Source organism: Betta splendens, chromosome 2 (assembly GCF_900634795.4).
Source record: "Betta splendens chromosome 2, fBetSpl5.4, whole genome shotgun sequence".
Classification (NCBI taxonomy): domain Eukaryota; kingdom Metazoa; phylum Chordata; class Actinopteri; order Anabantiformes; family Osphronemidae; genus Betta; species Betta splendens.
Genome location: NC_040882.2, coordinates 18,385,200 through 18,408,944, shown reverse-complemented (window position 1 = coordinate 18,408,944; position 23,745 = coordinate 18,385,200). Strand labels below are relative to the sequence as shown.

The window sequence follows — 23,745 nt, the reverse complement described above, 5'->3', positions numbered from 1 at the left end:
CTTCTGCATATTTTCCCTGTGATATGTGATGTGTGCCTTTATTTACTAACCGTAGAGCACGAAATCACAGTAAGTGGCCTCATGCAGTTTGGCCCCCACCTCTAGGAATAGGTCTGGAGCCATTCATCAACATTCACAGCCCAGGAGCTAATTCCCGTGGCCACTAAAGTGTAGGAGAGCTCTGAAAGTGTGGAGTCAGGAAGTCTGTCTTTACTCCTCAAAGATGCTGCTGTACCTTCATGCATCCAGCTGCAAGTCTGCGTTTTGACTGGGCCTCACGAGTCATTTTAACACACTTCCTTGTCTTGGGTGGCGTTTCCATCTCTCAGACGGACACCCTGGTACTATGCAGCTATGCCCAGCCACTGAGGCATTAAAGCAGCTTCCGTCCGCCGTGCAGTACTGCGCTGCTGAGCTTGCTTTCTCCTGCTGCTTCGTGCTTGTCTTCCTAAGCCTAGCGTAGTGCTGTGGAGAATTCAACCTGAGTTTGATCAGCCCACATAGGCTGTTCCCAGTAGGACTGTGGAGGGTCATTGCGGCCCTTGGCTAACGTCTCATGTGCTCAATGCTTTTTTTTGGGGGGAGAGAAAAAGTCTGTCTCGTTTTTCCCAGCCTTCGCTTTCACTCCCCGGCGTTCTGTTTTCCTCCCGTTTCCTCTACTTGTGCCGATCGTCAAACCCTTTGATTACACTCGCTGCACTAACACTTAAGTGTCTGCATAACTTGACGTTTCTGAGGAATTAAATTGAATTGGTTTGGCAGATGAGCAGATAAGCACTTAAATGTCTCATTGACTCGGTGCTCTTCCCATGGTGCCAGTCAATCTGCCAGTCTGCTCTTTGTCCATGAAGGTTTTGAGGCTTTTTACATCACTCACATACAGACATGCTGGTATATTTACAGTTTGGAACTTCTTTTTTTAAAGACTTTCTTGTAAGAGGAAATGAATGTGAATCCATCTGCCTCCTTTACTTTCTGCATGTTTCGCGCCATTCAAATAAATCGACATGTGAAGCTTTTAGGCTTTTTCACCATCTTGATGTAATTTTAAGAAGCAAAAGGCTTTGTCATATCTGTATTATTTTGGTCTTGTCAGAGCAATTTTATTTTGACATTTTGTCAACTCTGGCCTGACACAACTGCACACACACTGTAAAAGGACAGCTGACTCAGTACATCCATCCTCGGCTCCTCTTCCTCCTTTATAATGGTTTCTTTTAGCCTGTCCTCCTCGCTCGGCATCATTTTATGACCAGAGTTTGATTCTTTTGTCGTTCGCTTGCCAGCTGAGTTTGTAATGAGTTCCACAGGCCTAGTAGCTACTTAATGGACAGAGAAGAACACATTACTTTATTTTTTTGCATTAGCGAGATAAAACAGCCTTTGGCACAGACCATGCAGCTTCTCCTCCTCCGACCGGACTGATCCCGCTCATGACACATCTGTGCACTTCAAGATCCCATATGATCGGCTGCCTCTGTTCAAACACAGCAGCAAGAAATGATAAACATGTGTTAGTTGAATCCTGATAACAGAGTTGTTTTTTTCTAGTTTCTTGTTGTCTCAGATGAATTGTCGTTCAGAAAATATGCTTCGCATTTTCCACGGCATCGAGTTCCATCTTAGATGCTCTGCTGGTTGTCTTCCACTGAGGCATAATTAGGGTAAAATGAGCAATTATCGCGGTTGACACCACGCGTCTGTTGGGTCATAATCACGTGGCTAATGTCCAGTCTCGCAGACCTCTGCCCTTTTAACAGGTTCATCAAAGGTCCTTCTCGGCTGTAATTAATGCTCTGGGGTCCCGGGCACGTTCCTCTAACGTGTTTTTAAATGTGTATAGATTTAAGGATTTTATTTCTGACATGTGAAAATATGTAGTGTTTCCTGTCGCTGTGCTTTTTCTAAAGGCATGCAGCCTCTACTGCCTTTTCAAGCATCTTGTTCTGTGTCTATACACAGTGAACACAACAACAACACACCTGTTGCAGTGGTCCGCCTCTAGACCTACGCAGCTCCATTCGAACACACGGCAGGTCTTTTGAGGTGGTTTTATGCCTTTGTTCCTCTGCTTTCACACGGCGTGTGCGTGTTTCCCTCTACCTGCTAGTGTCATCTGTAATCAGCGTGTGTGCATCTCAGGAAGTGCCTAACAGCCTGGGATCAAAGGGAGCCAACTAACGTCTGTCCGCTGTCTTCCTGGCTAATTAACCAGACACACGCACGCATACACTTGTCTCCCCTTAGTCATGAGGACACGCTTTGACTTCATGTGTTCTCTAGGCTCCTGATTGAATGGTCACAGCCTTAATATGAACCAAACCCTGGAGGTGTGAGGACTGGATGCTGGGTTTGTGTGTGTATTCACAGTAACTCTTGAGGCGGCACCGTGCCTTTAAAAAAACTTTGTTGACAAGTGCATGTGGCTTTTAAAACTATTAATGCCAACTTTACATTTAACAAGTTGTTTTTTGAATAATATAGTTATTTCTCCCTTTTATTTAAAGTTAACCACCAAAACAACTAACTGGGAAAGATCACTGTGTACGTTGGGCTCATGACGATGTCTGCTTCTGGTGTGAGGATGTGGTAACTCCACAGTTTTGGAGACGACTAATAGTTTTACCTACTGTAGTCAGGAGCCCGCTGCCTTGCTTGAGGGAACATTGGAAGTCCATTTTCAGGCTTGCCCCGCTGCTACAAGAATGCACAGCTGCTTTCTGACTGGTTGACTCAAAGTACTGTTTCCATGGCGATCCCTCTGCCTCCTTCTGTCATGACTAAGCACCACGAGAGACGAGTGTTTGTGTGAGTGAGGGAGCATTTGTGCATGCTGGGAAAACCGCAGCAAACACTTCTACAAGGAGTATCGGCTTGATTTTGACTGCCTCCCTCTCTCGCTGACACACGCGCACGGTGGAACGTGCTAAGAATGTAAAGGTGTTACTGCACCCGCAGACACCCCCACCTCCTCTGTTACACAAAAAACCCTAACACCACACATGGATGTGATAATAGCTCGATTTATCACTGCTCAGGAAAATTCCCTGTGTGTCCGCGGTTCTCAGCCTCTTAATGCCAGAGCCAACGATGCAAATCAACACGCACAGTTCAGAGTTCAGCGACTACAGACGCACGCTAGCCGACACGTACAGTATCTAGTGAACTGTCAGGCGCACATTTGCATGCAGAGACACACAAACCTCCACAGACGCACTGGTCAATGAAATGACTGATGTGGCACAGCAAACTCAATTAGAGCTCATTGTATAATTTTGTATAGTGCCAATTAAAGATGGGAAGAACAGCCAGTATTGGGCATTTACATCCTTATTCTTTACAAAATTGCATATATCACCCATTTTGCCTATATATACAGTCAGAAAGTCAACCTACTACTGCTGTTGACTGGCGTTTCTATTATTTTTGTCTACCATAATTATATCGAAATTTATTTCATACATCCCACAGAAATTAAATAATTGAGAAATACACTCCCCATTCCTTGAAATTACTCCCACAAACATTCTTCTTCAAGCTGTGCCATCACAGTGGTTTTTATAGTGACTTATGTTAAGGATTTGTACTGTTGTGAAGCTTTGTGCTCTCAGGGCTACATTTGGTTTCAAGCTTACTCTGCAGATCCTTTCTGGAGTTTTACAATATGTGAGCTGTACTGTGGCTTTTTTTAAAGTCAAATAAAACTGTACGGCTGTAGGCACCACGTGATCTAGCGTTTTTAATTATAATATGTATTTATCTCCAAATTAATCTTGTATGAACTAATTAATGTGAAGCAGATTAAACACACACATCATAACAAGTGAGTGTGTTTTTACATGTAGTGGTCCGTCATAAAAAAAGATGGTAAAGATGCATAAAAATCTAATTGCCTGACATAAAGAGCAGGCTCATGTCCTATTAGGGGAGTCCAATAGCTCCTTCCAGTGTCACTAGAACCATATCTGTTACTGTTCGTATTGTGTTATTATCAATTTTATTTCTTTGTTTGATTTTAATGTTTAAGCTTTAAAGTAACATGAGGTAATATTTGTCTGGATTAAAATCTCCCTCTGCTTTTGACTGGTAATCCAAGCGTTAGGCTGGAAAAACAGCACGTTAACTGAACATCATTTGCGATTTGGTGTGGATTAAACATTCAAAGAGCGAAAAATTTAAAGATGAAAGAAGTGCCAAAAATAAAAAAGGGACTGCCAAGAACTGCCTTTTTGCTCCACACTTCAGAAATAAGTGATATCAGGTACCAAATGTACTGAACCTCTGAGTGAAGTAATGAGCAGAGGTGTAATGAAACAAATCGCTCCTGCTGCATCACAAACAGTTTTATGAAGTGCAGAATGTTTCGCTCATTTGTCAGGTTTTTGCCCCTGTTTCTTGTAGTTCGGCTCAACGAAGGGAATGTAATAAAAAAGGAGGGCAAACTGAGGAGAATGGAGGGAGAGGAGGGGAAGAGGCTTGTTAATTAAATCAAATACAGGCTGACAGGAGGGAAGGACACAGGATGAATGGATTAGCAGGGAAATAAAGTGTGGAAAGGAGAAGGTAGGAGGAAGGAGGATGAGCAAAGGATTTTGGGATAAATCATAAACACGGCAGATGAAGGGATTTATGAAGGAGTAGGTGAAGTCAGGTGAATAAATGCTGCGAGGAGGAGAGAGGAGAAAATGGTACAAATGAGAAGAGGAGATGAAGGATAAGATGACGACGTGGTGAATGATGAGCTGAATAGATGATGGATAGGAGGAAATAAGAGAGCAGGGAAATCAGCATGAAAGAAGGACGAGGATTAAAAAGGTTGACAGAGAGTGAGGAGATGGACGGAGGGATGGATGGATGGGCCACCAGAGGGATCACGGGGTGTAACGAGCAGGCAACAAATATGACTGATGAATCAGGTGAGAGGTGCATTTGTTGGGACGACTACAGGAAAAAAGAGTTTACAAAATGTCGAAGGGGGAGAATGACATAATAGAGGAGAAAAGCAGCAAACTGAAGGAGAATGGAATTAGTCATGGCAAAATAAAAGCAAAAGCGGCAGAGAGGGATGGATGAGGAGGAAAAGAAGGGGATAGAGGGATTAGAGGTGGATGGAGACGGAGGCTCCCCCAGGATTGTACTGTAGGTAGCTCTGGGGTTGGGATATTTTCAGTTTAGCTGGCGGTCTCGTCTCCCCAAATGCTGAATGCCTCTTGCTTCTATATTTAGAGCGTTATACAACAAAGGATTGCATCATCTGCCAAAGTAGTTTTATTTGCCAGATTCTTTCTCTCTTGTCTCCATTTGTTCCTCTGCGCCTCTTTCTGCCTCATGCCAGGCTACGTTTCAGACTTTTTAGTTAGTGGGTTGCCATGTTAAGCACAGGGTAAAGAAGAACAAAGGGTCTTTATGAGGCTTGTGGTGGGTTTATGTTGTTTCTCGTCATGTTGGGGTTGTTTTTGTTGTTGTGGATCGATTTGTTGTTGAGGTTGAGGTGAGAAGCTTTATGAGACTGACACCGATCTGCACGCTGTTATCAAGTCCATTTTATTGTTACACTCATCACAAATCAAACCTTGCCTCCAGGGAACATTTGACACTTAGTTGCTATTAATAATTTTAGTTTCTTGTTAGTTAACACCTGAGCTTCTTCACTTTGTTTTAAAGTTCATCAGCAGACAGTGATTGATGATGATTGATTCTTTATAACAGCAGATTCAGGTTTGCCCTGCTGTTTCTCCCTGAACCCCTGGGTGAACCCTGCTCATTGCTGCTGTGTGGAGATTTTCTTAAAGATGACCTTGAAGCCCACAACAATCATTTTGTCACAGATTTTGTTCTTCAGCCACACCCAGGCTTTGGGTTTGTCCTATTGTGCTTTGTTGCTTATGAGGAATAATTATGCTAATATCCATGGGACAAAAAAGATTTTTTGTTAGATTTTGCAAAGAGGGCTAATCTAGAACTTAAGTGAGGGAGAAAATGCATACGCACAGCTCTTTTTGAGTGGCACACTTTTTCTCATTCCTTATTACTTGCCCTTATCTCTTCCTCCTTAGCTCTTCTAATGTCAGCCTGTAATGAATGATCCTTCTTTTTCAATGACCTTCTTTTCCCTGTTGGTCTCGTTGGGAAAATCCATTGTACCTCTGCCCCGTATAAGTATTTGTCATTTTATTTCATCTTACATTATGAATGTGCAGTCACAGGGTTCACGACTGGAACTGCTACAGACTGTCCTCTCCTAAACCACAGCCCTACAGGGTGTTTATACAGCTTCGACATAGAAACCAAACAAAGGCATTAAGACTCCTAATAGTTATGTATTTCCTATGTCCCGGGGCTGGTGGTGATTGATATACCCCTCTACAAAGTCTGGTTGTGGACACAAAGTTAGAGAAAGTCTAACTTTCTGCCAACTTGTATGTTCATTGTTGCTGAAAAGCATTTCTGTCACAATGATGTGCAGTTTTTCAGAGGACCCATAAGACACTAGTAATAAACAACAGGCCTCCCTGTTGGTACCAGCCACTGTTGTAGACGAGTAGAGTTTGTTTGTCTGCTGTTGTACGTGAAACACTAATTCAAAAGCATTTTGTCGGCCAGCCTGCTTTGAATTCTCAGGTCGGGTTTACCTCATTGCAGTCATCTCCATTTCTTGCTTTTACGGTGTTTTTTTTCTGCGCTAATGTCATCCTGCAGCCACAGGGAGGTCTCTTATCCACCAGAGTTTGGTTCAGAAGGAATGATTTCCTGAGAAAAGTAAAATATTCAATACAAGCTTATAATATTATCCAATATATAATATCAAAGCACTGCCACAGCATGCTAGCCTTTTTCTATTTAAACAAGCACATTTGTGGATGGATGAGAATAGAGATGGGTCGCTTTGGGACGCAAAGAGAGGAGGAAAAAAGGGCACTGTTGAAGGAAAAGCCACAGTAAGTGTGAGAGAGAATAAGAATCTTAAGGAAAGACGGGAAATGGCTCCAAGATTGAGCTAAAGAGACAGAAGGATTCAGTGTGAAATAGAAAAATGAGATAAAGACATAAGATAAAGAGAAGAGGGGCCATTCTTTAAAGCAGTGAAAATGAATTTAGCAAAAGCTATAACCTGAGGACACATAAAGTTTAAGTGAATGATTGATCCATACACAGAGAGAAAGTAGGAACAAAATATAGAGGGAGAGTGTTTGATGAAGTGGAGAAGACATGGACCAAGACAGTTGAAGAAAAACTACCAGAGGGCACAGGGAGTGATGGAGTGGACTGAGAGAAGCCAAGATAAATGGCTAAAGTAATGTGGGAATATTGTGGGAGTAGTAAAAGCGTAGCAGAAGCAGATGGGACAAATGAAGAGCGAATGAATCACAACAGAAGAGAGAAAAAGGTGTTGAACACCAAAAAAAGACAAGGTGAAAGGGAGTTGACATTTAGGGTGACAGAAGAGGGAAAACATGAAAAAAAGGTGAAATAATTAGAATGACAGGAAGAAATAAGTAGGTCGGGAAGCCAATGCCGCAGACACGAGCCACAGACACTTCACACCTTTTCTCGCGATTTGTGCCGTGACAACAAATGTCCCGTTGATAAGTGCTGCAGAGCTCCAGAAAAGTATGCTTCATCATTTGGTCTCCACAACGCGGTGAGAGGACGCGTCTGCCGCTGAGCGGACGGGCCTCGCTCGCTCATCCGTGGAGCTGCTCGTCCCCGTATGGGCCGGAGCAGCTGTCAAAAGACGAAAGGCCAAGAAGGTAAACACTGATGTGAAAGGACGGAGACGGTCGTGAAATTAAAGGTGAACTAAAGAGGACGATCGGAGAGAGAGATGTGAAGAAAGAAGGACACGAGTGACAGCGTGTGGGGGGAAATGTGTGAAGAGACGAGGGCGTCTAGACTGGAAGGAAACATTAGCAAGAGCCAGAGGTTAAATGAGAGAGAGAGACAGCAAAAACACTGCTTTTTATCAGTCATTAATCATTAGTTGTGTATCATAAAAAGCAGCAAATGCCTCATTCTGAGGTTCTGCTCACATAACGTCTCATTAGACCATTGGATTTGTGCTGAGTTGCTAAGGACGACTGCACACTTTGTGCTTATTCCACTGTTTTCTGCTGCTCTTTTGGCAACAAGACATAAATTATGTATAATGATGCTGCTGATACATGCACTTAATTAAAAAAGAAAGGGATAATGGCAAAGAGGAAACTTTTTTGTAAGCCCTGAAACATCATGAGGGAGGTTATTACCAGTTACATCTATATGATAAATCTCTAACAACTGTTATTGTAGCTATTATTGTTAATTGATGATTTGGTCTCACTTAGTAAGTAAAACGCTGATTAAAAAGAAACAGAACATTTAAAATAAACAGTTGTCTTAATCACTTGCTTCCTGCTGCTGGTTGAGCTGCACTGTGATGTGAAATTATCCCTGTTGCAGCAGTCGTGGACTTAAGTCCAGCTTAAGGAATGTAGTGTGAAGGGAGTTTGGCATGAGCTCGGAGCAGCGGGCAGGTCATTAATACGCTCGGGGCGAAGTCTTTAACAGCTACTGCAAGTGTCATAAAACCTCTGATGGGACTTTACACCCGGAGCCACGAGGTTGTGGTGTTTTAACCTGGCTTCACTGTGTTTTCTGCTCCTAAGTGGTTTGGACACGCGTGGCTCTTGTTTCTCGGCTGCTGCTCCTTCACCGGCTGCCCTGACCCCCTCCACATCCATTTGTGAGTTGCACCGGGTTTGTACCTCTTCAGAAGATCAATCCGTGGATTTCTCCAAAACGCAGCCAGTTCCGTATGATAATGCACTGACTATTTCCCCTCACTGTAAACAACCCTTGTTTTTAAAAATTCAGGAGCAGATAAGAGAGGGGCAGATGTGCCGAGTCAAAGAGAATTGTTTCTACTACAGCCGAGGGGGAAACGAGACGGGAGCAGCGAGAAAAGGCAATGAGACGGAAACAGACAGAGCAGAGATGAGAATTTAGAGGAGGAGGAGAAGCGATGGAAACAAGAGACGGAAAATAGAGCAGAAAATCTGAAATATACAAGGAGGGAAAGGCGGCGACGCTCAGGCGAGAGAGGGAAAAGGGAGGGTGGTTGCAAACGGCGAAGCTGCATGCAGGTGGGAGACGCTGGGAGTCAAACGGGACATGGTGTCAGGTGGGAGGGAAATGAACTGGCCTCGAGTCAACTTTTTTACAGTCATAATTTATCCATAGTGTATAATTGACCAGTGTTGGACAGACTAGGTGGATGACCTTCTCGTAATAGTGGGCACGATTCACTCGATCATAACGGGTGCTGTCGATCCCAGTGGACGGGCTAAACGATGGATGTGTCCACAGTGAAGCCTGTATCGGCCATAAAGGAATTAAAGGCGAGCGGGGGAAGGAATCGAGTTAATGACGGAGCCGCGCCCGGTGAAAAACTTGTGATGGAGTCTGATAGGAGCATATCTGCAATGCTGTACCCCAGTCAGTGGAGCATTGTAAAGCTGTCAGCATAAATTCCCCCTCAGTGCAGATTTAAAAAGCGTCTGCATTCCAGCAGTGGCCCGTCGGCCACCGCAGAAATAATCTCATCCACGCAATCTGATCTCGCGTCCATAATTTGGGCACCAATAGGGACCCAGCTGCATAACCTGCAGCCGTAAGCAGATCCCTATTGGACGTGTTGTGTTTTCTACGCGGCTTAGGCGTAACTGCGCTGTGTCCCGAGCATGAAACAGGCTTAAGTCTGCCGTGGTTGTGTCCCTGAGCTCTTTGTGCAGCGTCGGAAGCATCGGTTTCCGTTTACCCCGCGTCAGGCCGGCCGCCTTTGCCTAAGTTTAAGGCGGCCCAGTCCTCGGCCGGTCGCCGAAGGTCAACCCCGGCTGTGAATTAATTTACCGCAAAGAAAAGAGTAATCTGAAATGACACGCAGCAGCTCATTACTCGAAGGTCAGACACAGGCGCGATGCAGAGGTCACGGCTTCTCCTTTCTTTTCCTCTACAGCTAATGGAGTGTAATCAGCTCGCGTACTGCCCAAATTAATAATGCAGTGTACAACAAGTAAAGTATTCACACACTCCCCCTTGATCTTGCATTAACTCATGAACCCCTGGTAACGTTTGCTGCACGCCTTTGTCACGTCCGTCACTTTTTTCCCGGTCCCCTTGACAATGCTGCTAAGTGCAGGCATTCATTTATCTGTCAGCTGTTTAGAAAGCGGCCACTGTCGGCGCAGACGACTTCGAGGGCTTAGCAACTTCATCCTTTCGGATGACAACATTATCTTTGTAGCAGCACATTTGCATCAATCTTGGGCTAACGAATCCGGATTCTGACCGTGACAGCCCTGCACTGCCTGCCAGCGGAACCTGACAGCCGCCCTCCCAGGGTTCCTGTAGTACAGCACAATTAGCGACTCCTCGCGCAGATTTAGGATTCAGGAGCTCGTTTCGGCAGTGATTAATGTTTTAACTGCACAACAACGCTTCCACCGGTGTGTCTGTCTACAGCGTTTGTGTTCTTTGGGGCATTTTACAGGTTTAGTGTCCTGACTTGCTGCTGAATTAAACACCAGCCATAAAACAACACTTTAGCTGGAGAGGTGAGTCAGCACTAAAGATTTTCCTTTTTGTTTTTCAGGTTCATTAGAGCTGCAAGAAACTCACCGTGCTCTTTGTATTGAAGTAGTGTTGCAATGTTTTAATGGGTAGCTACTGTAGATGTACACAGCAATCAGAAACAAAAGCAGTACAGTCAAATGTCTGACCCCCGGGACCCTGCACATACTCAGCTGAAATCATTCGGTTCAGACTTGGAAATGTCTCACTGTCATTTGTGATTTAACTTGTCTGTTGTGATTTGATGGGAGAGTGACTTGGACGCTGCTTATTCTGAAGTAAGCAATAGATTTGATTGCAGCTTTAGTAAATGTAATTTAATGGGAGCAGGCAGCACACGAAAGACTCCTTGTTTACTGTTTGAGAAACTTGGTTAAATTGTCTCACTATCCTATTGATGAGTCCATTTTATACACCTCCATGTCCGCAATGTGTCTGTAAAGACGTTTATGGAATTTGATCTGCTGCCTCAGGGAGTTCAAACCTGGGTCTGGGGAGTTTGGCAGCATTTAAGCAAATCCAGAATTACACACAAAATCTTAATCGTTTTTGATTTGATCATAAGAATTAAATTAGAAATTGCTATACAATATATGCTTTGCATAAAAAAGATTGGCTGTATATGATGATGTGGAGGCAGCTATAAATCTCAGAACAGTCAGACCCCAAGAACCAAACTGCTCCGGTGCTAAACATGCTAAACTATGCAATCTCTGCTTTAATTTACCTCCTCAGGTGTTTGTACCTGGGAGGAAACAGCTGGAAACGAGCATCTGTGCAGACTGCAGGCTCCTGGCCTGCCAGTTTTACGTTCCAGGCACGCGTGACTAATGAAAATCAGATCAGGTTGAGTTCTAAAGGTTTTATTATGGTTTCACTGCCTGGAGTTCATTTTACGGAGCAGGAGTTCGTCAGGGTTGCAGTCTTTCCTTTTCTCACCACAGCAGTGGCCTTCACACAGATAAATGTTAGTTAATTTTCCTCTGAAGCGTAAGTAATTAGCGTGCTCTTTCTTGCAGACACATGCAGGTTGTTATTATTGTATTTTTTTATTGTTTTTGCCCCTGTTCTTATTTTGACAGCTGCCTACTGCACCGAGCATAATCCCACACTTTGTACAAAAACCATCTCTCTTTACAGCCAACTCCTAAAATAAACAAACGCGAGCCAAATGTTAACATGATGAAACCTACACAAATACACACAAGCGTGTAAACACGCAGCGCCTCTACATGCTCTCCAGGAGACAGTGTTCACAGGGATTACATGTATTAGTGAGACTGGAGCCACTAATGCTGTGGAATGAGGCTTATCCGTGGTCTGTATTCTCTTTACTGGCTGAACGTATGTGGAGCCACTAATCTGCATTGCTTGAACTGTGTGTTCACCATCACTGGCTGAATGTGGAGGTAAAAATGCTGCTGCTGTTCAAATGTCAGAATAAGGAGAAGTTGAGGAGAACATGTAAGTTGACAGTTTGGATTTTAGTTAAGACCTCTACACCAAGATCAAGCTGAAATATGTAGATCTGGCCTCAGATTCCCATTGGTGAAGGCTGAATTTGCAGTAACAACTGGATTGTCCCCATACATGATATTTAGTCTTGAATTAGGATCCAGTGTAGTGGCCGGGGTGAATCTAAGGACGTCCCAGCGCCATGAAGGAAAAATGGCTTGTTTATTTTTGTTTGTTTGTTTGTGCTTTTTTCCATGTGTGACACATTTTTTCCATTGTAGTGCTGCAAGTGCTGGTCCTTTACTGTAAGGTTTCAGAGGTACAACCAGCTTTTGGCTGCTGCTCATGAGACTTAAAAACTACACCTATATACTGTAGAGGCTCACAAACAAAAAGCCAAGGTGTCTGAAGGGCCAGAGGCCAGACAGAGGACCAGCATCAGCACTGAAATAAGGCACGAGAGCTGAAGAAAAGGCTGGTCTGATGATAATCATGAGCCAGCAGCTTAGGAGAAGAAGAACACGGGTGAAATCAATGGAAAAAAGCTGAGGGCCAAATGAAGACATGGTAGTCACTGTCAAAGTAAGAGCCCTGTAATAAATTAGTCGCCTCCGGTTTTCAGAACGCTTGTGCTTCTTTCTGTCTCATTGGTTCAAATTGAATCTTCTGTGCTCCTCGTGTTCTACCTGAACGTGTTTAGTAACTCGCCCCTTTTTCCTTTTCAGACCGACCAGATGAATCCCATGACACAGCTGTACTACAAGAAGGTGAGTCTTGAATCAGCTTGAATTCTGGCATGCTCCATAGTCCAGAAATGACAGTAATCTCCTCTGCAAGTCATCAGGCTTGGCCTGAATGCCCCCAAGACTCGCCCCAGAATTCCTGTTCCTATTCCTGAACCTTTAACCAAATCGCGTACTACAGTCTGAGGTGTGACAGTCATTCATGTCTTTTCCCACCACCTCCCACTGACAAGCTTTCTGTCCAACACAATCTGGTAATTGTATTCCTTCACAGTGTTGAGTAATTAAACTATCTAGACGAGGGAGCGCATCATATTCCACTGTTGTTGTTACTCTCAGCAAGTGTTGCTACCGAATCTGTGTTTTCAACGGGGGTCCCAGCGTAGAAAATGGACGACTTTGTTTTGAAGACAAGTCGTGCACCATAAAATATCAGGATGACACAACCAGCTGCTGGCATGAGAGAGAATTAGATGTTTGCTAATAAACCCACTGATTTATGTGCTTCATAAGCCTTTTTTAGACCAGACATTGAACCATCAAATATTTATAGTTTAAGTCGTGCTGAGCTCTGAGGGCGTTTTTTAGTCCAACAATTTGATCAACAGTGAAATATTTCAACCTTCCATGGCCAGATGAATTCCCTTGAACTTTGCCTCAGACACTTGCAGATTAATTCTTGCCGCGACTCCGATGACAACTTGACTTTTTCTTTTTTGAATTCATGCTGTTTTTGTAATAACATCGTGGCGTTTTAGATGCGTGGCAACAGACGTGTGACCTCTCTGTGAAGGAACTCGCTCCCTTTGTCGGAGAGTGGATGAGCGTGAAGAAAACATGAATGCAGAAGCATGTGGCTCACTTCATGTTGCTGTTTTTGTGCTTTAGGCGACGTACTCGCCGTACCGCGACCGCATCCCACTTCAGATTGTTCGGGCTGAAGTGGAGCTGTCTGCGGAGGAAAGGGCCTACCTCACCGCCGTAGAGAAAGGTCTGTGAGTTCATCCCCATCGTGTGTGAAAGGCTTTCTGTGTCCATACCTCGTGCTTGTTTTGTTGTTGTACTGTGTGAAACTGTTGAAAAGAGATCTTGCCCATCAGAACCACATCCTAGGGTTTCATGATGGGCAGCGCCCTCTCCCCTCACATCTACACAGCCCTGTGCACAGACCCTGGGCTCCACTGGCTGCCTCTCTGTGTGCAGTTTGCAGGTTCCCCTCCTCTACTAATAACAACTTGTGCATCGCTTCCTCTCAGCCTCTCCGGCCGCCGCGCTCCTTCCTTGCGACTGTTGTGTAGGACGCTAGCGCGTGACAGACGAGCAGACAGGCTGCTTTCACAGTGACCTGTGTGTCGACAGTCTGTGAGCTGTGCAAACACTCCAAAGCTGTGCACAAACTTGGTCTGTCCGTATTCTGTACAAAATATCAACCTTGCATCGTGAAGCTGTGAAAAAGATTAAAGTTGGACAGATCCCTGCACCGTATGGAGGAGAAATGTGTTTAATAGACTGTATATTACATGAAACAGATTAGAATTATTAGTTATTAGATACTAAACATTCAGGCATAGTAAATGATGGTACTTTGTGGAAGAAGTATTTCTTTTAAATATTTAAAGGTGCTGTGTTGATGAAGCTTGAACCACCTGTATGCTTTTCCAGGTGTTAAACCTCTCCTATTTCCTCCCCAGGCGACTATGCAGGGGTCAAACATGCCCTTCGTGAGGCAGAGGTCTACTACAACATGGACGTCAACTGCCTGGACCCGCTGGGCCGCAGCGCGCTGCTCATCGCCATCGAGAACGAGAACCTGGAGATCATGGAGCTCCTGCTGGACCACGGCATCCACACGGGCGACGCGCTGCTCTACGCCATCAGGAAGGAAGTGGTCGGCGCCGTGGAGCTGCTGCTGTCGCACAGGAGGCCCAGCGGAGAAAAACAGGTGTGTGTGCGTGTGTGCGTATGTGCGTGTGTGGAGGTTTGCTTGCTCAAACAAAAGGCGCCGTGAGAACACAGCAAATGTATGTTAATCTGCTGCATCCAGACACATTCATGCGCTTGGATCTCCGCATCCATGCATATTCCCCTTGTGTATATTTTTCCATTTTAATGTATAAGTGTGTGTGTGTGATAATGAGTAGTATATCCATTTATTGTAATGCTCCATGGCACATTCTGCTGAGAGAAGGACAATTAGGCATCTCGTCTTATAGACACTGTGAAATGGGATTTTCTGACGGGCTGGATGCAGTGTTTGTCTGCTTGCTGCGTTTGTGTGGGGCAGAACAAAGAACATGTTGCACAGTTTAGTTGTGTGTAGGTGTTGAGGGTGATGGAGGGGAGCGATGCCAAAGGACCCAAATGATGAGAGGGGTGCACCAGGGGTGAGGAGGTAAAGGGAGAGCGAGGGCAGCAGTGGAGAAGGAGAGCAAAGACGGACAGGAGAAAATAAAGACTTGTGTATTAATTCCTGGACCTGAGGCAATCACCATGGCAACCAACCCTTGGCCGAAGCAGAGGATTGTGGGAAGGTTTTTGGTCGCCTCTCAGTTGGACGAAGATGGGAACAAATCTGCTCTCGCTGTGTTTCTGTTTCACTTTTTACTTTACTGCTTTCATCTGTGCTTTTATCCACCAAATTTTTCACTTTCTTCTTATTTTGCTCGATTTTCCCTCGTATCTTATTCAGCCGCCTTATTTATCCCATATATTTGGTAAGTGACATGATTTAGGGTCTGTGAGTGCAAAGTGGCTTTGATATAAAACAACCAGCCTGTGCTTGGTGCTTGGAGCTCTGGCTGAGAGCGCTAGATGATTTCGGTGCAGCACTTGTTTGCAGACTCGTCACAACGCGCAGTCTAATGGTTTCTAATCTTTCACCTCGGCCTCTGGCAAAATAAAGGCGTGCTCATTTGGAATGTGGTCTGACGCGGCCTTGGCAGGGTGTTTAACGTCTGTGTGCTGCGTGAACAGGAAGCGGTGGATGCTGTTATTGGGTTGATGCAGGACGTGTTGTGATGACGTTGTTGGCCTGCTGAGCTAACAAGGAGGTGAACTTGGACCCGACTAACGCCCGGTAATGGACCGATAACGTGTAAAGCAGATGGATCCCCTTATTAGGCTCTTAGTCATTCTCATTAGTTTTTGCCATCTGTGTATGTAAACTATTACAATGACTTGCATAGACATCACTGAAGCCCAGTGCTGGAGAACACGTCTGACATGTGTGTTATTTCCTCCTACCAGCAAGGACAGATAAAAGCGGGTTCAAGGTGATGGACGGAGCATCGAATTTGATCATCTCTGTAAAAGTAGCTGTGCGAGTGCGTGTCTGCATGCGACACCTGTATTAAAAACTGGATGCGTGTTTGCTAAACTGCTCTTTCTCAGCTGGCAGGTAGAGTCGATGCCTTTTATCTTCTCTTGGCGAGCAAAACTGTTGACCTTTTTGCCGTCGCTCTCCATCTGACTCAATCTGACTCCCTCCTCCTCTAATGCTGCTTTCTCTCTCTCTCTCTCTCGCTCTCTCGTCCTCCTCCACTGCTCCCTCTTTCATCTGCCCTCCCTCCGTTTGTCGCTCTCTCGCTCTTTTCCCCTCCCCCATCCATGATCAATCGCGACCAAATGCATCGTCGGCTCATCAGAAATGGGAGGAGCAAGGCAGCAAGGTGGGGAAGGAAGGAAGGAAGGAAGGAAGGAAGGAAGGAAGGAAGGAAGGAAGGAAGGAAGGAAGGAAGGAAGGAAGGGAGCCATAAAACATGGGATAACTTGTGAACGTCTTTGCCCTGAGCACTCATATAAAAAGAAAATAAAAGCAAGGAGGGAGAAGACAAATCTTGGAGACAGAGAGCGAGATTAAGAGAGTGCAGGACAGGGAGGGAGAGCCGACATACAGAGAGGAAATGAGGGACATAGTGACAGAGAGGCAGAGCGCTATGCAGATGAGGGCTGCTGCCGCCGCTGTTTGATGTACGAAGCGTGTGTGAGGCAAAAAGATTAAGCGTGCGCGTGTTGGTGTGTGCGAGAGCTGTTCAGTGTGTCTCCAAATGTGAACATACAAGCGTGCAGTCACAAAATATCATTCTTGAGCTTTGAGTATTTTACCACAACAGTGAAGATCAATAGTGTGGAAAGTCTATTAACTTGAATCAGAAAAAATGTTTTTTGCTGCTCAAACCTTCAGTGGTTTGAGTGTTTATTGATTTCTTTTATATAACGTCAAGGGTTGATCTGCAGTTCTTAGGTTTGTTTCATTTTTAATTTTTTTCCCTCCGGGGTCTTTTGATCCGCAGAGACTTTTTGACTGCTGATTAGAACGTAGCTCAGCAGGTCACTGGATTGATTGCGGGTTCACCTGTCCACAAGTCAAACTGTGCCGACAAATGAAACCTGTAGCGTTGCCAGTGATTAGTCCAGTACATAATGCGGCGGCCTGCTGCCATCACAGCATCAGTGGGCAATTAACACAAGGACACATGAACAAGTTTTTCAGAAAAATTGAAATGACCACAAGCTGAGCTCACAGTTTATAACTATATAAATAAAACAGTATTTTTACATCTAGTCAGAATTGAACAAGGCAGTTGTTCTTTTAGTTTATTTCCTTAACTTGGAACAGAATTTACAAATTTAACTAGGATAATGTGATTCTACTAAAGACTAGACGCGATTGAGGCCAAGTCAGGCGATGTTGGGGTTGGAGTTTATTGCCGTTGCTTAGCGGACTGTGTGTCAATACCTGTAAAGGCTGATTTACACTTGGTGCAGAGAGTTAGCAGGGTCCCACCAGAAATGGCTGTGGCCTAGATTGGATTTATAGTTCAGGGTTGCTTCTCACACAGACAGGGAGCAGAAGGTTCGCAGTGCAGACGTCGTAGCTAGATTAATGTTTATGTATGTTGTCTTGCTCTAAATCAATCTCCACCGGCGTAAGAAAGTGCTGACCAATCATAGTTCGGCACCACGCGGCTCCGGGGCTGCGTGCGTCATGCTCACAGCGTCTGGGCAAGCTTAGGATGCCTTTTAAGTGAATAGCGAACATTTCTGCTGCATCTTCTCATATGAGCCAAGGAGCTGAGCTGTGTTCATTAAAAGCCCCTGCTATAATGGGAAGGTTTGGATGAATTAAAAGATAAAATCCATCATACAAAGAAATCAACAAGAAACAATTTAGTCAGATCATTGTGTGGGTGTGTTTGAGTGCACCTACCTTTTTGTGTATACTGTGTGTGTGCGCGTGTGTGTGCTCGTCCCGTCTTTTTAATCAGTGTGCGATGCCCAGTCCGTGGCAGCTGTTCGCACACCACTTATCACGCCAGGAAAAAAAAAAGACACGGGGAGAAAGAGGGAGAGATCAAATGAGGGGAGAAAGGTTTTGGCAGAGGAGGGGAGATAGGGAGGTGGGGGGAGATAAGGCAAAGGGGGAGAGAGCTACAGGGAGAGGAAAAGGAAGGATGGAAGGGGGGAGAGATGAGGAGACAGATGAAGATTAGATAAAGGCAGAAACAGTGTTAGAGAGAGAAAGAACGGTGTGGAGACATAGGTGGAAAGAGTGGAGGTGAGCGGAGTGGAAGGAAGTGACTAAGGATAAGATGAGAAGGGCGAGAAAAAGCTCTCTGCTTCGTTCTCTCACTGAAAGATGAAAGCAAATCCCCTCCCTCGTTTCCTCCTCTTCCCCGAGCCTGGTCCTCACTGCTGCTTCTCGTGTGTGTGTGTGTGTGTGTGTGTGTGTGTGTGTGTGTGTGTGTGTGTGTGTGTGTGTGTGTGTGGTTTCATGAATTGTGACATGTATTTTTGCAGCACCTCTTTAATTTACCATTGACGAGCAACATATGAAGAAGTTATAAACGCAGCATATCAAGAAAATAGCTTTAAACTGTGTTTGTAACAAAACGCCCGTCGATCATGGATGTCAGCAGCCACGTGGCAATTTTTATTATATTCATTTCATGAAGGTTTAGTTCAGTTGTTCTTGAATCAGGAACCGCTGTGTGATTGCACTTTTAAAGCTCCACACTAATAGCTGTCTATCCTGCTTTGTTTTCCCATCAATTATTGAGAGCCACTGTTTTTCTATTTATTTATGTATTGCATGAAATTAATTAGCAGTTGTCTGTTGTTATCGTATTTATGTTAATGTTCTGTCATTTGGTAATGACAATTTCATGAGATTGGATTAAGGGCACAGATCATTGCTCCATAGAACATTTTATAGTGATTTAGACAACAATAATGCAGGTTTTATTTTCCACGTGACGGATTACACAATGTACCAACATTTAAGTACCCACTGATGGATTTTTATGTTGTACAGAAATTAATGGGATTTTAATGGCTGCCTGGAAATATTGGAGAATTGATCCAGATATGTGGATCACAGTGGCACAGTCTGCAGAGGTACAGCCTGCTCCGAACATACAGTATCATCAGTGCTTTTGCATTCACGGTCCAGGCAGTTTCTTCCGGTAATGAAACGCTCTCTCTTCAGTTAAACTACAGCAGGTGTTCAGAGGCACGTCAACGAGGGATGTAATGAGTCCGGGTGATGAGGTTACTTTATATAACTGGGCCTCTGTAGTGAGCGGGAAAGGCCGTTTCTCGAATACATTGCACTAATTTAATTTATTTAAATCTTATTCAAGTGGCTTTAATTGGATTTGTCATCTGGTTAATTTGCCTTTTGCTTTCAGTTGTGTAACGGTGCTGCATGTAGAGCTAAAGCCTGGCTTTTTAATTGCACACAAAAATATATATACTGTATATTTTGATCTATTTGAGGGCTCATGAATAAGCACACTTTCAACTAAATGTCTGACACAGGATTATTAAATATCTGTATTTTCTAGCTCAATATGATGTCGATGCTTTGTCTTGGTTCTACCCAGGTTCCGTCGCTGATGATGGACAGTCAGTTTTCAGAGTTCACCCCGGACATAACTCCCATCATGCTCGCTGCTCACACCAACAACTACGAAATCATCAAACTACTTGTACAGAGAAAGGTGACGATGCAAATTACAGCACGACAGCACAGTGAAACACGCTCAGGACGTACGGAAAGGACAATTTCTCATCTTGTTTTTTGCAGGTCACTATCCCCAGACCACATCAGATACGGTGTGATTGTGTTGAATGTGTGTCCAGTTCAGAGGTGAGTGCCTATTTCTATTCGTTCTGATTGTTTTGCAATACTTTCATGTGCAGTAAATATAATTGAATAACAAATGTCTCGTAGTTGCTGGTGGTCATGGCCTCTCTGTGCCTCCCTCTGTAGGTTGACAGCCTTCGACACTCCCGTTCTCGACTCAACATCTACAAGGCCCTGGCCTCGCCCTCTCTCATTGCACTTTCTAGTGAAGATCCCATCCTCACCGCCTTCAGACTGGGCTGGGAACTCAAAGAACTTAGCAAGGTACAGCTATTTTCTGAATGCTTTCAGGATTACTCAATATACAGCGATAGTGTAATAAATGAGACACCACAGTGAAGTACTGATCCACCAGGAGCCTTCAGAGCCGCTTTAAAGACGTTTTATTACATAAAATAAAATACAAATAAAATAACAGTTATTCATATTGCATTTGCATTTGACCTCGTGTGACCTGGAGAGACTAATTAAAATGATTAAAATAAAAGTTATGGGCAGCTAACCACATTTTTCCCTAAACTATAACATCGTCCTCTTCTCAGGTAGAGAATGAGTTTCGTCAAGAGTATGAGGAGCTATCGCAGCAGTGCAAACGTTTCGCCAAGGATCTTCTGGATCAGGCCAGGAGTTCTCGAGAACTGGAGACTATCCTGAACCACAGAGACAATGATCAGAGCGAGGAACTGGACCCCAGACAGTGCCACGACCTAGCAAAGCTCAAACTGGCCATCAAGTACCACCAAAAAGAGGTAGGAGCTCGGCTTTCTGTACTGTAGATCAGTGGGCGTAAAAGGCTCAAAGGCCGCTGGAGCGAAGGTTTTTATTGATTGTTAAAAATCAGACACTGAAGGTGTTCTTTTTTATAGCATTGCTGAAAACTGGGAACATAAAGTGTGTTGTTGCTGTTGTTGTTGTTGTTATTGTTCTTCTTGCTGATGGCTGGATCAGACCTAGCCGCCACACATTGATCCTGTATTTTGTGATGTTGACAATAGAAGTCATATTTGCAGCCTTTTGTGGACTGCATCTCTTAATGTGCCTTAAACACACACGCAGTTCACCGTTCGCTTGTCTGAGAATTGGAGGGACTTAGTCACTCTCCTCGCGGGACTTGTCAGAGCGTCAGGAGAATGCAATAGGAGCTGACTGACAGAGGCAGAGGGAGGTCTAGTGAGCAGGTAGGGTTCGGAGATGAGCAGAGAGGACGAATGAGGCCGTCGGCATGAGGATAAGACTGAGCATGAGCTGGTGAGTGCGTGAGCGCTCTCAAAGCAAACACAGCAGATTCTTTAGGCCAAAAAGGATCAAATGAGAGAAAGACATGGAGATCTGATAGAAAACAGAAAGTAAGAAAAGCCAGCGATGATCTGTGTCTTTCTGTGCGGGTCCGCCTGTTTGTTCCCTGCTGTTTCCAGTTTTGTGAGACGGAGGGAAGCTGGCAGGGAGATTAAAGCGGGAGGAGAGGGCAATGACAGCAGCCACTTGATGGTGCGTTGGTGAGGCAGACAGAGAGTCATAAGAGCAGGAAGTGCAGCTCTTTCTCTCTGTTAGTCCCAGAGGTGACAAAGCCACAGTATAGTGCAAGGCAGATGGAAGAGTGATGGCATGAGCACCATCACTTCACCAAATAACCAGAGCAAGTGATTCTGCATAGTAAGCATGCTGGCTGTAGACAGTATGTTCAGATCAGGGGTTCATTCCTGGTCCTCCACAGCCTCAGTCCTGCTGGTTTTCCATTTCTCCCTGTCCCAGCTAATACTGATCACCTTGACCAGGGTCTTCAGTCAATCAGCAGCTAACTGACGAACCTGATCACGTTAATCAGCAGGGAGAGCTTAGCTGTCCATAACTAAACAAGTGTTATTTAGAGAGTTCTGTCCAACGCATGGCAGACAAAGATGAAGGAAGGAGGAACGTGAACCACAATTGTGTCTTGAGGTCCATAAATTGTATGTGAAAATGTGAGGAGAAGGCTGAAAACTGCTTACTTACCCTTGTGTAGTATTGATAGAGGTGATAATATATACTGTAACGTTGGCTCAGACCGGATAGGGATCGCTGACATTAGCATATAAATAGAGAAACTAAATGGGAAAAAAAAGTTTGAATAGTCAATTCAATAAAACATCTACTCCGTATTGACCAGGACATTTCCTGTTACTGCTTACAGATGGTGAGCAATGAACATCAGTGCAACCATTTCCCTAATGACCTAAGTGCAGTTTATTTATGACTGAGACTTAAGGGAGGCGTGTTTGTGAAGGCAATCAGGCCGAGTGTCTCCTATCGGGTTAAAAAGTGTTGGCAATGTTGTATAAGTGTCTTGATTCCTTTTTTATTAGACACAAGAAAGAATCATTTCATTAACATATTGATTGAAATGGGATCAAGTGAGTTTTTCTTTTTTTTTGTGTGTGTGTATTGGAGCAGTAAAAGCAGCTAAACCAGTACTGTTTTTCTGTGTGTTCTGTGATGCAAAAAGGCACCAGGAGAGGAGCACTGTGAGCCTCACTGCTGCATCGGTTCCCTCCGACGTGGCCGCAGAACACGCGGGCTGGCAGTTCTGTGCTATGTGAATGTGATGTGACACTGGGCTCGTCCTGCTGCAGGACTTTGCCCAGTTTGCTGTGGTGTGAAGGTATCAGGGCCACTCACCGACACTCACAGTACATGATTTGGTTTCCCATGTGGGTTTTTAGAGTCATGGCCAGCTTTTTATGATCACACTGCACCAGGACAGGTGCGATGACGACGCCGGCAGTGACTCATAAGTTTGTTTCCCTCACTACTTCACACCTTGAACTGTAATACGCTAATTAAATTTCATGCTTCCTTGCAACGTGGCTCACAGAAATTCAGTTGGCTGCCGTCTACCTTGCTGTGAGGTATAGTCTGGGGCGAGCAGAGCAGCCATTTGAGTAATATAAAAAGTAGAAAGTTGTCTTGTTCAAAAACACCCCGCGGTGCTTTGGAGACTGCAGTAACTCCAGCTCCAACAATTAAACATGCTCATATTTGGTCTGAGCCGAGAAGATTTAAGGCGTAAGAGAGCCTCTGAGAGGGAGCCGGCGGTGGTTAATGAGATGTTTTTCCCATTGTTGAGGAGTGAGATGTGAAGACAGAGAGGACGCGGAGAGAGGAAGACGCGCAAGTGAAAAGTATTTCCTGGCCAGTGTCTGAATATAATTCTGAAACCATTTGGTAAAAAATGCTCGTAGCAGTAAAATAACTTCAGATGTCCTGACAAACGCGCCTGTGTCCGTACTGTCCACCTGAAGCATCTCTGCCAAGAAAAGTCACCCATCTGACAGCAACCGATGCAGGGAAGACGAACTGAAAGCAAAAAGGAGAGAGGAGGGCGAGTAAACAGAGCCTGAGACAGCTGTCACCGGGAATCACTCACATCCTTAAATTTCGTGTGAAGTAAGAGACAAAGCGGACTGGGAGACAGATGAGAGGGGATGGAAGCGGAGCGGAGGAGGAGTTAATGGATTTCAGGGGAGAGCGGCAGATGTCAGCAGAAATATGTTTTCCTTGGTTGTCGGGGAGGGAGGAGGCGCGATGGAGGGAGCGCGGGAGAGAAGCGGCTCGAGTTGGTGACCAGTTGTACATTACTGGGCTCTACTTCCCTGCCAAGTCTGAAACACATGCACAAAGAGGAGCAGAGATGAAGACGCGGCGAGATAAAAAGGTGGGAGGGTATTCGACGGGAAAAAGGCGAGAAATACAAGGAAGAGGAGGAGAGGATGGGTTACAGAGAGTTCTGTGTGTTTGCAGATGCATTTTTAATGT

General features: G+C 44.7%; 1 protein-coding gene and 1 long non-coding RNA gene across 2 annotated transcripts in view; one reads left to right on the top strand and one right to left on the bottom strand.

Moving 5' to 3' along the window:
• The window catches only part of trpc5a (transient receptor potential cation channel, subfamily C, member 5a), a 72,726-nt gene that overhangs the window by 15,056 nt on the left and 33,925 nt on the right, over positions 1–23,745 (top strand). Inside the window, exons 2-8 of the mRNA XM_029141597.3 lie at positions 12,789–12,830; positions 13,695–13,797; positions 14,498–14,748; positions 19,691–19,807; positions 19,894–19,956; positions 20,080–20,217; positions 20,496–20,702. Coding sequence (XP_028997430.1) covers positions 12,798–12,830; positions 13,695–13,797; positions 14,498–14,748; positions 19,691–19,807; positions 19,894–19,956; positions 20,080–20,217; positions 20,496–20,702 — 912 coding nt within the window. The 5' untranslated portion in view covers positions 12,789–12,797. The remainder of the gene's footprint in view (positions 1–12,788; positions 12,831–13,694; positions 13,798–14,497; positions 14,749–19,690; positions 19,808–19,893; positions 19,957–20,079; positions 20,218–20,495; positions 20,703–23,745) is intronic.
• LOC121202732 (uncharacterized) lies at positions 1,137–2,939 on the bottom strand. Its single transcript, XR_005898590.2, has 3 exons — positions 2,631–2,939; positions 1,395–1,477; positions 1,137–1,319 (listed from the first exon to the last, which is right to left on the bottom strand). It is a non-coding gene; the product is annotated as an uncharacterized LOC121202732 (long non-coding RNA).